This window comes from Rhodamnia argentea, chromosome 6, assembly GCF_020921035.1.
Source record: "Rhodamnia argentea isolate NSW1041297 chromosome 6, ASM2092103v1, whole genome shotgun sequence".
NCBI classification, from domain to species: Eukaryota; Viridiplantae; Streptophyta; class Magnoliopsida; order Myrtales; family Myrtaceae; genus Rhodamnia; species Rhodamnia argentea.
The window spans coordinates 28,730,057-28,748,063 of NC_063155.1; the positions used below are offsets into that span (position 1 = coordinate 28,730,057).

General features: G+C 41.8%; 2 protein-coding genes across 3 annotated transcripts; both read right to left on the bottom strand.

The window, feature by feature from the left end:
• Positions 1 to 645: 645 nt before the first annotated feature.
• Positions 646 to 4,550, bottom strand: LOC115757368 (non-functional NADPH-dependent codeinone reductase 2-like). The gene is made up of 4 exons (XM_030697577.2): positions 4,154 to 4,550; positions 3,817 to 4,060; positions 2,014 to 2,193; positions 646 to 1,010 (listed from the first exon to the last, which is right to left on the bottom strand). The coding sequence occupies exons 1-4, from the start codon at positions 4,471 to 4,473 to the stop codon at positions 786 to 788; spliced, it is 969 nt and encodes a 322-aa protein (XP_030553437.1). The 5' UTR covers positions 4,474 to 4,550; the 3' UTR covers positions 646 to 785.
• Positions 4,551 to 6,003: 1,453 nt separating this feature from the next.
• Positions 6,004 to 16,967, bottom strand: LOC115757390 (non-functional NADPH-dependent codeinone reductase 2-like). Of its 2 annotated transcripts, none has more exons than XM_048281414.1 (4): positions 16,565 to 16,963; positions 16,221 to 16,461; positions 9,282 to 9,461; positions 6,004 to 6,397 (listed from the first exon to the last, which is right to left on the bottom strand). In XM_048281414.1, the coding sequence occupies exons 1-4, from the start codon at positions 16,882 to 16,884 to the stop codon at positions 6,173 to 6,175; spliced, it is 966 nt and encodes a 321-aa protein (XP_048137371.1). In that variant the 5' UTR covers positions 16,885 to 16,963; the 3' UTR covers positions 6,004 to 6,172. The 2 variants fall into 2 exon arrangements, with proteins under 2 accessions (XP_048137371.1, XP_030553457.1); XM_030697597.2 differs by lacking the exon at positions 6,004 to 6,397 and adding an exon at positions 8,767 to 9,006 and having other exon boundaries at positions 16,565 to 16,967.
• Positions 16,968 to 18,007: the final 1,040 nt, after the last annotated feature.

An 18,007-nucleotide genomic window follows, 5' to 3' on the forward strand; every position in this document is an offset into this window, starting at 1 on the left:
GCGGATTGAATTTATGCAAGTCGTCTATTCTTAAACCACCCTGATGATAAGCAGGGAAAGACTAAGGCTATGAGCCTAAACACATCCGTGAAACCCATCTCTTATTTAGTCCCATTGAACAGACTGAGGCCATTTCCCTGGACAAAGTATTCAGTGGCCTGAGTTCTAGAATGCTAACTCTAGATTTTCACTGCAGTCCAATCATCTTCTTGCGTCCACATCTTAATGAAATCAGGAAATCAAGCCTCGAACCACACACCATTCAAAGTCTCTGCGCAACCATCACAGGAAGGTGTGACCAACATTCCTCGAAGAAACTAGCATTCGATACCCGAACTAACATGAACAGACGAAAGTCTGAACAAACTTCAACGACCATCACAGGAAGGGCATAAGTTTCGGGTGACGTGAACCCAAACCATCCCGACATCAGACAGACAAGAGCAAGAACGAAGATCAAAAGTTCAACGGGTGTTGGATTGCGTACTTGATCGGGCGGTGGAGAGCGGGGCAGTCACAGCACGGCTTCCTCCATCTCAATCGGATCCGACCTTAGTATCTACCAAACCAAAGTCGAACAAACATCGTCAATTGCGATGAGTACGAAGGAATGACCCAAAAAAAAAAAAAAAGTTCGAGAGAGAGATACTAAGGTATCCCCTTATTGCATCCAAAATCTGATCAGCACAAAAGCCATAGCGTGCATGAAATTTTTAATCTTAGAATAATTCATCGAATAAGTCTCAAAGTTGAATGAACTAATTGAAGCAATTAATGCTTCTTAATCAAATCTCCCCGTCCCAGAGCTCTTCGACAGACTTGTAAGGACCATCCGGGGATACAAATTCAAGCCCGGGGAATCCTTTCTTTTGTGGAATTTGACTAATTTTGTCCAATTCATCAGGCCTCAAGCTCCAGTGGAATATGTCAAGGTTCTCTTTCATCCTCTCTTTGTTGAAACTTTTCGCTAGCACGCTGACTCCTTGTTCATGCGCCCATCTCAGACAAACCTTCATGCAAACCAAAAATATAGCCAAACTATGAGCTTAACGTGTATTAAACACATTCTGACATGTAATTAGCAAAGAGTAAACCTGCTTTACAAACTTGCACAGATAATAACCAGAGAGATTTTAACAGAGATGAGCAATGCTCTAGCATTTCACTTAGTTCTAGCTTTACGTGTTGGACCATGTTCAACTGATCCGAATCTCCGACAGCGCCATAGAGTGATCTAATACTAAGGAATTGTCGGGTGTTGTACAGGAAGCTTGTACTGGTGGTAAAATATTAAATAATATGAAAACTAAGAGCTGTTGGAAATCTGTTGAAAAAGATGAGGAAAAAAAAATTGTCCGAGACGTGTAATCACTGTCCTTAAAGATAATTTTGCTCTTCGGAGTACGAAAAAGTGCGAAAGGCTTCTGGCAACTACATTCCCAAGTATACTCTTCATTGAATATTAGAAGGAACAGAACAACGATAAGTGTATAACCCAATAAGGAAATGAAAACTTTTAAAAGAAAAAAAGAATATCTCTTTCTCAATTCAGTGTCACTCGAAGATTGCCTTTTGAAGTTCAATTGTGTATTCAAACAAGATAAAACTATTGAGAAACTGTTATAAAGCCGTTGTAAAATAATAGAGAATTTACGAAGAAATAAATTATTCATTATAGAGCTAGTACATGACCGTTAGAAAGCCATTATGTAGCTGTTAAATTAATGATGCCTTTCATTGCGGTTGTAACTTCTATCAAAGTCATTTTAAAATATTGCAAAACTGTCCAACATGTACGAGGCATTGCTAGAGTAAAGTTAATTTCCTTCTCTTGGCCGAATTGATTAATTTTCAGGGCCTATATCTTACATAACTATAACTGATCATAGTCTAGCTGCATACAATTTTTTATTTAAGAGGACCAAGTGTCCAAATTAATCATCTGAATCAACATTTGTTTGCATAGCATCATCAAATTCGAGAAGCATAAGATCAACAGAGATTGAAGACAACCTGGGCAAGTGTCTTCCCTTTGGCTTTGGCAATCTCTTGCAGCACCTCGCATTCCATCACTCTATTGGTCCCCCAAAGGGTTCCTTTGGCGCCTAGTGGAGAGTAGGCAGTGATGTGAATTCCCTTCTCCTTGCAGAATTGCCTTAGCTTCTGTTGCTGCCACAAAGGGTTCATCTCCACCTACACAATCATATGCTTTTTAAAGTCCCGAGGAATTCAGACTCATCTTACTCAAGATTAAAAATTGATGTGAAATAATGTGAAAAACCAACGAATCTTAAAAAATTCAAGTCAAATATGAGAGAACAAAATTACCCGAGAAATCAACTGGATCGATAAAAAAAAAAAGTGAGAGATTTACGTGATTCGGGTTATGTGCCAACACTTATTATAAGGGAGGAGCCAATCGTAATTGCTCACACATTAAAATATTTCCCACTCATGATTATTAGCCTCACGTAATTGCTCAAATATGGAAAGCCAGAATAGAAGAGCACTAATCTTGGGGTGAATTTGCCACTTAAATGCTTTTAGCAGTTATTTACTCCGTACTTGGCTACCCAGTGTTTATCGTGGGCATGATAATTGGTACACCGGAAGTGCGTCCTTCTCGGTCCTCTCGTGCTAGGGGAAGGTCCTCTCAATGCTCTAACGCCCATACCTGGTACCCTCGAAACTGATTATAGCTCCAAGTGGCAAAGAGCCGACTAACTTCTTGATTAACAAGAGAAAATCGTCCAATCAGTCCTAAACATATCATACTAATGTCAATTTAGTTCTAAATCTTTGTGTGAAATTTCGATGTAGTCATTTTGGCCAATTATCGTTGAAAATCGATGACGCAACCATACGACTTGTGATGACTGGATTGCCACGTCAACGATTTTTGGCTAAAATTGATCGGAAGAGCTTTACGATTCAATTGGCAAAATTTAAAAGTTTAGGATTAAATTGACATATATATAATAAATTTAGGAGTGATTGAGTAATTTTCCCAAGTTAATAGCACACACACACATCAACAATTGAAGCCAAATTCACGAGTAAATTCCTTCAAGCACTAAAATCTATGAGAGTAGTTTTAATTTGGATGTCGCTAGCATGACAATATACAGTATCATGATGGAATGTTAGGCATAAGATCAGATGTGGATCCCGCAAGTCATGATTGCTATATATTTTTCTATCATTCATAACACTTGTGGTTTAGATTGTACCGTTATACTGTTAGATTGTCAGCTTCTCAAATCCTTTTTAATTTTGGGTGAGGTTTTGTTACGAGACATATATTCTAACAAAACTAGTCAATCCAATGATGCGTTTATCCTTCAAGAGTTGGATTCTATTGAGGGGTGGTAGGAGCCTCGGAGATTAGATTTCGTTGTCTATGCCATCCACATTTAAGAGGGCTGCGTTTTGGTGGGAGGAAATTTCCTCCGATCAACTTTATTGGTGGGGTTACATGAGTTATGTAACACACATGCAAATCTAACATGAACAAATAAACCTCCTCTCTGTCTCTATTGTTTGGGTCGGGTCGGGTTGGGGAAGGCTTAAAAAGCAGCTGCGACGACCTCGGCTTGGCAGTCCTCAGGCTCAGTGAGGGTGGCGGCTGGAGCATGGTGGGGTGGACAGTGCAGCGGCGGCGTTCATGGGCACTCTAGCTCGTGATAATAGAGGGGAAGGGGGAAGGACGAAGAGGGAGAAAGAGAGGAGAGATGTTCGGATTTTGGGTGGCTTTTCTTTGTAATGACAAGCATGTTCTTTTCTAGAGCAATTCTTAAGAAAACATGATATACTCACTTGATTGACAGCAGGAGGAATCTCGGCGATGCTGAGCAACTTCTCAAGCTTTTTGCATGAGAAATTGCTCACTCCTATGCTTTCTGCCAACCCCAGCTTCCGGCACTCTTCCATGGCCTTCCACACACCCTCATAATCAAACGGAAGCAGATCCTTCTTCTTCACCGGAAGCTCATACTCACCTGCCTTCACGCACACCGGCCAATGCACCAGATACAAGTCCACGTACTCCAGCCCGAGATTCCTACCCACAGGAACCGATCCACGCAATGAAAATAAGGATAACGAAACGTACAAACACGGCACCATACGATCCATGGGTTAGCTGAAATAGTACTTGAGGGACGTCTGGAGCGCGGGGACGACGCGGTCGCCATGTGCGTCGCTGCACCAGAGCTTCGTGGTGATGAACAACTCCTCGCGCGAGTCGACAAGGCCGAGCTCGAGAGCTTCGGCCACGGCTTCTCCGAGGGGCGGCTCGGACAGGTAAAGCGCGGCCGAGTCGAAGTGTCGGTAACCCAATCGGATCGCGTCGAGGAGGTGTTCCTTCACGTTGTCAGAGGACCCAAATGGGTACTCGGCTGTTCCGAAGCCAAGAAGCGGGACCGCTTTCCCGTTTGTATTGAGTCGAGTGTTAGGAACAGTGATGTTGGCCATGTTTCTCTGTACCGTTTCGCCCAAGATCTGATCTCGTTTCGTCGTGAACGGATAAGTTTGGGAAATGTGTGATCCCTGAGTGCCAAAAAGCCTGATTTGGCAATCGAGTACGAAACGAGGAAAATGTCGTTTGGCCTGGGTCTCTGGTTGTAGATGTTGATCGTCACGCCACAAAAGCCCGATATTTTCATTCCACCCAATACATTCACGGGGCAGATTTTCGATAAATGGCTTAAGTCTGAATCCGTAAATATATTTAGTTAGACCCATCATCTCTCAAAAGCTTTAAGTTAAAATATATTAATTACTACAAATCGCATCAAATTCTTTGATATGAGATTTTTTTTATAGCACAATTCACGTGTATATCACAACAATAGAAGTTCTTTTTTCCTCTTGAAATGAAAATATTATTTGTATAACACTTGATGCTTCCTGATTAGTTGTTACGCGGTTCGATGAAGATAATGGAAATTTATTGCTTGGTTGGGACTAACTTTTTTGATAACGACTTAGATCGTCAATATATACTATTAACTCCGCATAATTAAATAGATTTCTGCTCTATAAGTTGCGTTATCGAATGAATTTCTCCTCCAGAAGTACTTTTGGAGCAGAAATTTTATTCCAAAAATGTTGTTTCTGGAACAAAAATGAAAAATAAGAATCTCTCTCTCTCTCTCTCGCTCGCTCGTGTCCACGTCGTTGGTTGTAGCTCCGCCCGTCCGTCGGTTCGCCATCCATTGGTCGTTGATCCGCCATCCGCCAATCCGCCGGTGCTAGTCGCCATCCCCCGATCTGTGGTCCGCCAATCGCCGTTTGTCGGTCGATTGTCCGCCGTCCACCAATCATCGACAAACTTAGAATTTTATGTTGTTATCGAACGAATTTCTATTTTGAGAATAGAAATTTGATGTTATCAAATGCGTTTATCCGCTTAGAAACTTGTCCGTAAACTAATCTATTTCTAATTAGAAATTTATTCCAGAAATAGAATGGTTATCATTAACGCCTTTAAACTGCTAAAGTGTACCATTTTCCAACGTCCGCTGTTACAATTATTCTAAAAATGAATTAGATCTACTCGTGGAGCGCAAACCCATTTGAAAATGCCATTAGGCACCGACATGTTATAACCAAAATTGCTTTCGTCCTATCCATGATTTGCTTCTCCTTTCGAAAAAAATCCATTATGCATTTTCATGCAAACCTCTTGAAATTGCATCCCACTTGATGTAAAATCCTGTTTTTGGAACTTTATTTTTCGAAAGGAGCGCCTGATTTGTTCAAAACAAGTTGAGCATGCCTTTTGAAATTGGATTGGACATTCAGATTGCAGTAGGCTTTTTTCTCAAAGACATGTTTCTAATGGGCCATTGCCATTCAACATGAAATTTAAGGGTTGAGCTCAGTCAGCTCCTTGAACCTGGACGGGCTTGGTGCATGTTGCAATCTCAAAGTCTCAGCATTTGGCCGTTTCAAATGGGCCATTGCCAATTGTTTTTTTTTTTTTTTGGGTCAATAGCAACATCGAAGTTAACCTGGCAGGGAATGATCTCTTACTGCACAGTGACGGATGAACCCGGCAAAATAGATGGGAACTAGCATTCCTTTAGGATTAAGGTTCAACTATCTTAGGATAATCCATTCAATAAATGTCAAGTTGAATGAACTAAGAGAAGCAATTAATCATTCTTGATTAAATCTCCTTGTCCCAGAGCTCTTCGGCAGACTTGTAAGGACCACCTGGGGATACTACTTCAAGTCCGACGAATCCTTTCTTTTGTGGAATTTGACTAATTTTGTTCAGTTCTTCAAGGCCCAAGCTCCAGTCGAATATGTCAAGGTTCTCTTTCATCCTCTCTATGTTGAAGCTTTTCACCGGCACGCTGACTCCTTGTTCATATGCCCACCTTAAACAAACCTTCATGCAAACCAGTAACATAGCCAAAATATGAGCTTAACCATTCAAGTTCATATTAAACATTTAGAGACAAAATATATTACTGAATAATCTAGGAATAGATTGAACATCGAGGAATAGTTCAAAAACATATTAAACAAATTAAAAGTCGAAGGATGATATTACACATCAGATCAAAGTTTAGGGACTATTTGCATCATTTTCCCACCTTATAAGGAGTAAAGAGTAAAATTGCTTTCATGTGTGCATGGATAATAACCCGTGAGATATTAGTAGAAATAAGTAAGGTTGTAGACATTTTACTTAGTTCTAGCTCAATTGTTGGACTTGGTTAACTAATACGCTGAATCTCTTACAGTGCAATGGAGTGATCCAATGTTAAGGAAAATTTGTGTGCTGTAAGGGTTCATGTCTTTCACCTTACCCTAAAATGATTAATTCTCTAGCTTTTATATGTTACATTACTATAACGGATCGTAGTCCAGCTACATAGAATTTTGATTTAAGAGGACCAAATGTCTAAATTAATCATCGGAATCAATATTTGTGTGAATAGCATCAACAAAATCGAGGAGGATAAGATGAATAGAGACTGAAGACAACCCGGGCAATTGTCTTCCCTTTGGCTTTGGCGATCTCTTGCAGTACCTCGGATTCCATCACTCTATTGGTCCCCCAAAGGGTTCCTTTGGCACCTAGTGGAGAGTACGCAGCGATATGAATTCCCGTCTCCTTGCAGAATTGCCTTAGCTTCTGTTGCTGCCACAAAGGGTTCATCTCCACCTACACAATCACATGCTTTTTAAAGTCCTGAGGAATTCAGACTCCTTACTCAAGATTAAAAATTGATGTGAAATAATGTGAAAAACTAACGAATCTTAAAAAATTCAAGTCAAATATGAGAGAACAAAATTACCCGAGAAATCAACTGGATCAATAAAAAAAAAATATGAGAGATTTACGTGATTCGGGTTGTGTGTCAACACTTATTATAAGGGAAGAGCCAATCGTAATTGCTCACACATTAAAATATTTCCCACTCATGATTATTAGCCTCACGTAATTGCTCAAATATGGAAAGCCGGAATAGGAGAACACTCATCTTGGGGTGGGTTTACTACTTAGATGCTTTTAGCAGTTATTCGCTCCGTACTTGGCTATCCAATGTTTATCGTGGGCATGATAAGCGGTACACCGGAGGTGCGTCCTTCTCGGTCGTCTCGTATTAGGGAAAGGTCCTCTCAATACTCTAACGCCCACACCTGGTATGGACCAAACTGTCTCGGGACATTCTGAGCCCAATTCACGTACCGCTTTAATAGGCGAACAGTCCAACCCTCGAAACATACTATAGCTCCAAGTGGCAAAGAGTCGACTAACTTCTCAATTAACAAGAGAAAATCGTCCAATTAGTCCTAAACATATCATACTGATGTCAATTTAGTCCTAAGTTTTAGTGTGAAATTCTAATGTAGTCATTTTGGCCAATTTTCTTTGAAAATTGCTGACGTGGCCATACGGCTTGTGATGATTGGATCGCCACGTCAACGATTTTTGGCTAAAATTGATCGGAAGAACTTTACAATTCAATTGGTAAAATTTAAAAGTTTAGGACTAAATTGACATAAATATAATTAATTTAGGAGTGATTTTGCCCCAAATTGTTGAAACAATTGAATTCTTCTTTAATAAGAGAAGCATACGATGTCGTTTGCCATTTTCATTTGCTGATTCAGCTTTCCGGCAGGCCACGTCGATTGGTTTTACATTATTATAATGCCATGTAGGATTTTCCGGTTACCCAATTCGCCGATGGCACTAAAGTGGTTGATATTTAAAAGTTGTAGCACTCGGATGATCGAAAAAAAATTATGGCACTCAAGCGATCGCCGTACAAAAGTTGTGGCATTTGCGGTGTACTTACCCCCCAAAAGTAACTACGTATTTTCTCTTTCAAGTTATATGATAGTAAAAGGAAAGGAAAAAGGAAGCTGGTGTTATTAGTTGGTGGAACGCTATTTAAGGTCTTTCGAGTGTAATAAATTGAGGTAATTAATGTGTAAAGATATGAAACATTTGGAAGTAATTTCGTCTAGAATATGAGAATGAACATGAGAGAAATCCACCAAAATCTGAAACACCGCAAACGCCGTCGTGCCCGACCGTGCATGACGGCTTAGTTTTATTATTCGTCAAACAACACATATAGAAACACCTCCCTATGACACTGACAAAAGGAAGGGTGAACATAATTACGCTCTTCTTAAAATATAAAGGGACTGCCATTCACTTGGCCATCAAAAGGTTCAAACAAATCTCGGGACAAACTCATTCAATACGTCTCAAGTTGAACGAACTTATTGAAGAAACTGACAATTCCTGTCTCAAACCTCCTCGTCCCAGAACTCTTCGGGAGACTTGTAAGGACCATCGGGGGATACAAACTCGAGCGCGAGGAGTCCTTTCTTCTGCGGGATCTGACCAATTTTGTTCAGGTCTTCAAGGCTCAAGCTCCAGTCGAATATGTCGAGGTTCTCTTTCATCCTCTCGGTCTTGAAGCTCTTCACCAGCACGCTGACTCCTTGTTCATGCACCCACCTCAGACAAACCTTCATGCAAAGCCAACGATGTAACCAAAACACGAGCTTGACCATTTATACGGAACATGTTCACGTATGTGAGGAGTAAAGAGTTGAGCTTTGTAAGCAGAGTGATTAATTCTTAAGGGTTCCTATCTTACATAACTGCAACCGACCGTGGCCTAGCTGCATCGAGTATTGATTTAAGAGGACCAACGGTTTAAATTAATCATCCGAGTCGATGTTTGTACTCGCAGAATCGTAGAATTTAAGAAGGATAAAGCGCATAGGAGATTGATGAGAACCTGGGCAAGCGTCTTCCCTTTGGCTTTGGCAATCTCTTGCAGCACCTCGCATTCCATCACTCTATTGGTCCCCCAAAGGGTTCCTTTGGCGCCTAGTGGAGAGTAGGCAGTGATGTGAATTCCCTTTTCCTTGCAGAATTGCCTTAGCTTCTGTTGCTGCCACAAAGGGTTCATCTCCACCTGCACAATCAAATCGCACCCATTCAAATCATATAATAAGAGTCACACCCTTTTCTTAAAATCTGAAGAATCATCTTACGTAAATTGAAGCTAGTCACTTCAGAAGAAAACTGTTTATCGCGTTATAGTAAGTTTCACACTTGTTCCTAGGGCTAAGCATAATGAACCGACCATATGGGAGCTGCCCTATCGCACCGAACTGGCCAGTTTGGTCCAGTTCCCGAGGGCTCTGGTTCCGTTCCGCAAGGGGGGGGGGGACCACCAGGCCGAATAATATGTTTTTTAAAAAAAATTCCTAAATATAAACCTAAACCTAAACTTAAGATGCTTAGTGTGACTTTTAGGTTTAGCGACAATATGATGCAATGAACGGAATGTAATCCGATGAATATGTCGTTAACGAAAAAATTTTGACGTCAAATCACCCAAAAAAAAAATAAGCGACCTGTATAATGATTGGACCACCATGGAACCGGATTGAAAACTCATCACCCCTACCGCTTCCCGAAAGAAGTTCGGGATGAAACTCACATGTTTTCCGTACTATAATGAATGTCTTATAATCTCTATGGCTCCAATATTTTCCTTTTTTTATTAGCATGACATAAGATTTCCAGTGTACGATGTTCTTGAGCAGAGCCGACCAATTTTTCACTTTGTCTATGTCAAAGGAAACGATAACGTGTCCTAATTCAGCTACAATTTTTCCATCACTTGCTTATCAATCGCAATCTCAGACGGGTACAATCTCTCCATTGCTTGCGCATCAAGCACAATCTCAATCAGCTGTGATCTCTCCACCAATTACTCATCAATCAAGATCAATTCTTTCCAAAGAGAAGAGATCATGATTGTGTCCTTATAGCTTTAGCTTGTATTATATAAAGACACCATACTGTATAGTCGATGTATGTATAAAAATCTTATCGTTGAAACACAAAGTACTTATTGGCAATTGCCACTCAATCTCTTCTTGCTAGTTTATTGTTTTTACATGGTATCAGAGCCATATCGTGCAAAAGCATAAATGGCAAACAAATCAAATTCATCCATCACCCCACCTTCCCCAAACGCCGCTACTAACAATCAAGCAACAAGCAACCCAATCACAAGTGTTGTTAATCCAACGGACCTCATCAAGAATGTTGTCCCATCGTGTCCTCTCATCCCTCCCTCAAGAGGCTCATCAAGATCAATCGCATGTCCCGCGGTTGGTATCAAATTAACTGGAGACAATTTCATCATATGGAAGGCACGCTTCTTCCCCTTTCTTCGAGCCGGTTGACTCTTGTCAATTGTGGACAAAACCGAGCCATGCCCTTCACACACTATCATCGAAATCAGCGAGAATGGTGTCCTCAAAAGTTCACCAAATCCAGCATATGAAACATGGTTTACTCGAGATCAAATTGCCCTCGGGTGGATTCTCAATTCCATAGCCGACAACATTGTTGCACAGCTCTCCAATTTGGACTCTTCAGCAGCCGTATGGTCCTTCTTAGCTCAATCGTATGCGGCACGTAACAGTGCCCGCGCCACACATCTACGAATGTAACTTTAGACTCTCCGCAAGGGAAATCAAACAATCACGGAATATCTTCAACAAGAAGCCTTCCTTGTTGATCAACTTGCCTCAATTGGTGAGAACATGTCTTCACAAGAATATCAAGCTCACTTGTTTAGGGGGCTCGGAGCGGAATATCAAAGTTTAGCAAGATCGATCTCCGTTCAAAGTTAGTACCAATCCCTTACACGTGAGTCTCTACATGGGCTGCTCTTGGCTCATGAGGCAAGGCTTGACTTGCTTGAGCCCATTATCTCCCCTCCAGCAGCGCTCATGACGCAGACAGCACATCATGCACCACAACACATTCCTTCTTGCATGGACAGGTCACAACGGCTTGCGCAACACTTTTTGCGAAGTGAGCAGCACTTTGGCCCATAAAATTCAGCCTCAAATTACTCACCAAATGCTGGCAATTACGGGAATCAAAGAAAGGGCAATGTTCAATGTCAACTCTACAATTGCTTTGGCCACCAAGCCAATGTATCCAGTGATCGTGGGCCTCCAACCCAATATGCGTTTACAACCTAATAATTCACATATGCAAGAGCCGAGGATCGATGCATTCCACATGTCGACACTTGTACACAGCAATCCCACCGCTTCTCGCTTAGTATCTCTCCAACCGCAACTAGAAGTGCCCTCTCTTGCCATTGAAACTATCCCCCGGACTACAATCCAGTAGGCTAGTGATCTGCCACCACAACCGGCGCTACCTACCCCCCCCCATCGTGAATAGACTTCGAGACGGCACCGTTCCTCGCCGACATGTGTAAAAGGATCACACCTATGCACTCGCCACTTCGGTAGCGATCACATCTCCACCATCTTGTTACAGTGAGGTGGTAAAAGACCCAAATTGGCGAGCAGCTACAACGAAAGAGTACACCACAGATCTGAAAAATCAGACATGGGAGCTTGTACTATCTCTTCAGATCTGTAAACCCATTAGCTGCAAATGAGTCTTTCAGGTCAAGCTTCATGCAGATGGCTCTTTTAAATGATCCAAGGCCGGATTAGTCGCAAAGGACTTTCATCAACAGCAGGGACTCGACTATCATGAAACCTTCGGTTTGGTGGTGAAACATGTCACCGTTTGCACGGTTCTCGCGGTTGCATTTTCACGGGGTTGGCAACTCCGGTAGCTAGACGTTAAAAATGCTTTCCTCCATGGTCATCTCACCGAAGAAATGGTCATGGATCAACCGCCAGGTTTCGTTGATCCTCACCATCCTCATCATGTCCGCCGCTTGAAACGATCTCTCTATGGCTTGAAACAAGCACCCCGTGCTTGGCACCAACGTCTCAGTACTTTTCTCATCTCAATTGGTTTTGTAGCTTCTACCGCCGACTCATTACTATTCATATTGCATACGGCCCAATACAGTATCTTCCTGCTCGTCTATGTCGATGACATCATTCTTACAGGATCCCCTTCGGCGCCATTGTCTGCTCTCCTGAAGTCTCTACAAAAAGAATTTGCTATAAAAAAACTTAGGTAATTTCCATTATTTTCTTGGGATTGAACTACAACACACTTCGGATGGTATTCTTTTTCACCGGACAAACTACGCAATAGATCTTCTTGCTCGATCAAAAATGTAGGATGCGAAGCCTGTCACCACCCCATGTGTAGTAGGCTTGGATATTCCATCTACCCATTGTGATGAGCTATTCTCGGACCCGACACTTTATAGTAGTACCATGGGTGCATTGCAGTATCTTACTCTCACTCGGCCCGACATTGCCTTTGCTGTCAACACTGGCTGTCGGCTCATGCATGCACCCACGGAGGTCCATTGGCAATTTGTCAAATACATATTGCGTTACGTTCAAGGCACGCAACACCATGGCATACTCTTTACCCGCAGCCACAATTTTCATCTTCATGCTTTTTCGGATGTAGGTTGGGCTGGTGACCATCACACCGGACTATCGGTTGGTGATTTTAGCATATTCCTCTGCTCAAATCTCATCTCATGGTGTTCCCATAAGCAACGGATTGTCGCCCGATCTAGCATAGAGGCCGAATTCAAAAGCTTAGCCGACACAACCGCTGAACTCTTTTGGATTGAAGCTCTCCTCCACGATCTCGGTGTCTCTTGGCAAGGCCCTCTAAGCTTTGGTGTGACAACATCTCAGCCATCTATTTAACAGGGAATCCCATCTTTCATGCTCGGACAAAGCACGTGGAAATTGATTACCACTTTGTGCGAGAACGGGTCGCCAAAAATCAACTCCATGTTTAGTATATTTCTACTACCGATCAACCTGCCAATATCTTCACCAAAGGGCTCTCCATGGCTCTATTTCGACTTCTACAATCCAAGCTTACTGTGCGTTCCACCACATCAACTTGTGGGAGGGTGTCAAAGGAAATGATGACGTGTCCCGATTTAGCTACAATTTCTCCATCACTTGCTCATCAATCACAATCTCGGACGGCCACAATCTCTCCATTGCTTGCGCATCAAGCACAATCTCAATCAGCTATGATCTCTCCACCAATTACTCATTAATCAAGATCAATTCTTTTCAAAGAGAAGAGATCATGATTGTGTCCTTCATTGATTTTGTAGCTTTAGCTTGTATTATATAAAGACATCACACTGCATAGCTGATGTATGTACAAAAATTATGTTAGTGAAGCACAAAGTACTTATTGGCAATTGCCACTCAATCTCTTCTTGCTACTTCATTGTTTTTACAGTCTATAACTAGATGGTGCATTAATCCTTTATGAGTTGCATTATTTTCAGAGGCACTAGGATCCTAGGAGATTTGATGTCGTTGCCATTGCCATCCATGTAGGCTTTCTAAATGTACCTTAATACTTGTGCATGGAAAATTTAGAGGGCTGTGTTTTGGTCGGATGGTTTCTCCAACCATTCATTTTTATTGATGAGTTATACGAGTTATGTTATGCACATGTAAATCTATCTTGACATCTTGAGGCCACCGAAAAAGACTAACTAACAAGAATGTAGCTGATGTCAGTCCTGATAGGATACTTCAGGACGCCAACCTTGTGGCCACCACCGTTAACATTGTAATTGACGCGGTCGCCGCCGACCATTAAAGGGTTTTCTTTTTTCTTTCCCTTCTTCATGTAGCCGTCAATTTTGGGCGTGACTTACAACAGCTGGGAAAATTATGAAAAAATTTCAAAACCTATTGCCATTGTGCCAATCAGTCCATTTTCCCAGCCGAAGCTGACGCGAATTTTTTTTAATAATTTTCTAATAATTTTTAAATTTTATAGATTTTTTTAATAACTTTTTTCTGTCTTTTGTTCTTTTCTGTTTATTTTTTTTGTTAGGGCCAGCAGGAGGTTGCTGGCCACCGGCAGAGGGTCGGCGACCTCCGGGGGCCCGCGACCCTTGCCGATGCTGTCGAGGTCTCGTGGCCCTAACCCAGGTTATCCAGATATTTTCGGCTCTATCATAACTTTCTAGGTGATTTTTTCAAATAGACGAGGGATTTTTTTAGTGTTTTAGAGACCTATAGATCCACAGACAAACAAGAATATGATTTCTCATACATATCGAAAATGATGAAAGTTGTCTCTATTTTATTTATTTATTCGAGAAACAGAAGAAGATGGATAAGGAGAGAAAAAATCAATAATTTGAGAGAGAGAGAGAGAGAGAGAGAGAGAGAGAGAGAGAGAGAGAGAGAGAGAGAGAGAGAGAGAGTTGGAATTGCGAAGAAAATGGAGGGTTTTGGAGGGGGAATACCAAGAGTATGAGAAGAGGAATATAGCGCGTGACGAGCCACCGTTTCTAAAGAATGAAGATGCGTCAAACTAACCTCAGAAAAAAAAAAAAATGAACTGTAACAAAGAACTTGAGGAAGAAGAAAGACAGTAATAAGGACAGAAAAGAAAAAAAGAAGAAAAGAATATGACAACTTTTTTAGTCAACTTGTTCATGTCAGAAGTCGGGCATGTCCCGTAAGATTCTCGGCAATTATTGAACCACCACGTCAATAATTTTCAGTAAAAGTCAGTCGAATTGGCCATTTTGGAAGATTTAGTACTTATTAAAACTTAATTGACATCATTACAGTATATTTAGAATTGATTGAGTAATTTTCTCTAAAAAGTGAGCGTTGGTTTTGCCCATTAGAGAGTAGAGGATCATTTCGGCGTAATGTTATGGTGCGCTCTTAAATTATATCTTGAAGAAACTAAGTGCTTAGAAATTAATAAGTCATGTGGTAAGAATAAGAGATTACTTAGCAAGAAAATGTGAGAGCTAAACACCATGAATATTGAAGGTAATTTAAGGTTGGAGAACAATAAGAGTGTTTGAGTGGTTCGAATGTGATTATAACTTCCGTTGTATCATAGATCTATAATAAAATTCTATATTGATATTCTTATATAGTTGGTTACATCAATGGAGCCACATAAACTCACTGTCCAAAATGTATATTATATTATTTATTTATTTTATCAATCGATCATTTGTTTTTTGCAAAGGATAGATAGTGCAGCTACTGTGTGATCAAGTCCTAAAACTCTCAACAAGTATAATCTAGTCCTAAAACTTATCAAATTAGTACAATTGAATCATTCCATTAATTTCGGCCAATTTAACTAATGAAAAATACTAACATGGCTTGTTTTAATATTTTCTATCTCCTACATGTCACTGGTGTGGTTAAAACATGTAGGATGGCGCTAAAACGACCTTATTTTGGTCTAAATATGATATCTTTATTTGAATACCACTTGAATTAGACTAAAAAGCAAACTAGAATTAACAAAAAAAAAAAAAGGGAAGGAAAAAGCACCGGCGATGGTGGGGATGGCTGCCGGCCGGCCCTTTTCGGCCCTTGTCGGAGGACAAACCTACCCAATTTAAGAACAGTTTTTTTCCCCGATCATGTAAACGCATCAGAATCCAGAGTGATCCCGTTTTGGCTGAAGCATCAAAATGACTTGAGCCATGGTATTTCCCATCTCTTCCAAAAATTAGAAAATAAAAGGGTTTTACCTCCGATCTCAGCAGCTCCTACTCAAAAAACATGACGAACTCAAACTATTTAGAAGTCAAAATCGCACCCGAAGACTGAATTAACATATAAAAGAAGAGCGATGCTAGGATTGGAGCAAACATGTGTGTGTGTCTATATATATAAAAGCTACATGTTCTTTTCTAGAGCAATTTTTAAGGAAACAATGAACTCACTTGGTTGACAGCAGGAGGAATCTCGGCGATGCTGAGCAACTTCTCGAGCTTTTTGCATGAGAAATTGCTCACTCCTATGCTTTTCGCCAACCCCAGCTTCCGGCACTCTTCCATGGCCTTCCACACACCCTCATAATCAAACGGAAGCAGATCCTCTTTCGCCAGAATCTCACACTCCCCTGGCTTCGAGCTCACCGGGAAATGCACCAGATACAGGTCCACGTGCTCCAGCCTGAGATTCCTACCCACAAACAAGAACCGACCGAGCGACATAGTGAAAACAGAGGATAATGAGGCGCACGAACATGATACTAGTGTGATTCATATGTTGTCTGAGATTGTACTTGAGGGATCTCAGGAGCGCAGGGACGACGCGGTCGCCGTGCGCGTCGCTGCACCAGAGCTTCGTGGTGATGAACAGATCCTCGCGCGAGCTTATGAGACCGAGCTCGAGGGCATCGGCCACGGCTTCCCCGAGAGGCTGCTCGGACAGGTAGACCGAGGCCGAGTCGAAGTGGCGGTAGCCCAATCGGATCGCGTGGAGAAGGTGTTCCTTCACGTTGTCTGAGGAGCCAAACGGGAACTCGGCTGTTCCGAACCCAAGGAGCGGGATTACTTTGCCGCTTGCGTTGAGCAGAGTCTCGGGAATAACAACATCGGCCATGTCTGTCGGTGCCTTTTTCGCCACACAGTTGAGTCGAGAGATATAGGAATGAATCTCTTTTCACCACATATATAAATCCCGTTGGAACCATGTATTAATGAGAAAATTCCAAATGAGAGTTTAAAAAAAAATCCCCGACTGAAGGGCAATTTTGGTCATTTTCCTTTTTATGTTTTTCGTTTTTGTTCATGATTTTTTCTTTCTTCCTTTGTTTTTTCCATCCTTTTCACCATATATCTGATGGCCAAGCTGAATCCAAAGGTTATGCCATTTGAAACAACGAAAGCGAGCCCTTGGTCAGGCGGATGAAAGAGCAAAGATTGACGAGCTCCAATCGGCCAACGACGCCATCACTACTCCTTTCCAGCTCCGTTGAAGCTCGCCACTACCGTCACCGAGTGGCACCGAACTACCATCGGCATGCGCTCTTCCTCACTCGACAGAGAAAGAAACCAACACATTCTCCTCTCTGGATTTTCTCTCGGATGATCTCACAAGCGCCTTCTTCTCCTTGATCATCTTCATCTAAACTTCGTTACATCTCTGGAGCTTCGAGACAGATAGACACATAGGGACGCACTTGTTCAGAAATTAATTCTCTTGATTATCTTTTCCTTTGTTAACAGAACAAAGGAAAGATGGAGAGTCTTTAAATAGAGAGAGAAGAAAGGAAGAGAGAGCTCGGGTGTTTACGTACACCCTAATCCTCCTTTGTGTCGCAAGCCGCCTCGCCGACTATCGTCCGAGGACCTCCGGCCGGTACCTTCCCTTGTGTGACTCATTCTTGTATCTCAGCATTTCCAATAAGTTTATCTTTCGATCTATCCTTCGTGGTCGTTCTCGATGGCCAAAGGCCGTGCGACTAGCCTAAGCAGGGTGAGGGCGGGCGTCGAGGGCAGCCTCACCTCGACGGCCACACCCGGTTCAACAAAGCAATAGGCTAGCATCCGGATCCATCAAAAAGAGACAGAACATGAATTCGAGATATCCTACGAACAACTCATTACTCGAACTTTTGCCCCCCCATTACCGAGTTTTACCGGTCTTGGTTTGAGAATCGACACCGTGGACCGTGCCCATCCAGCGAGGGAGAAAATGTATGGAAAAAAAAAAAACAAAGGAA

Coding starts and splice junctions, on each gene's coding strand:
- LOC115757368 (XM_030697577.2), bottom strand. CDS start 4,473: ATGGCCAACATCACTGTTCCTAACACTCGACTCAATACAAACGGGAAA. Junction 2,194..3,816: donor TTCCTCCTGCTGTCAATCAA/GTGAGTATATCA, acceptor ATGATTGTGTAG/GTGGAGATGAACCCTTTGTG. Junction 1,011..2,013: donor AAGGGAAGACACTTGCCCAG/GTTGTCTTCAAT, acceptor GTTTGCATGAAG/GTTTGTCTGAGATGGGCGCA.
- LOC115757390 (XM_048281414.1), bottom strand. CDS start 16,884: ATGGCCGATGTTGTTATTCCCGAGACTCTGCTCAACGCAAGCGGCAAA. Junction 16,462..16,564: donor GCGCTCCTGAGATCCCTCAA/GTACAATCTCAG, acceptor GTTTGTGGGTAG/GAATCTCAGGCTGGAGCACG. Junction 6,398..9,281: donor AAGGGAAGACGCTTGCCCAG/GTTCTCATCAAT, acceptor GTTTGCATGAAG/GTTTGTTTAAGGTGGGCATA.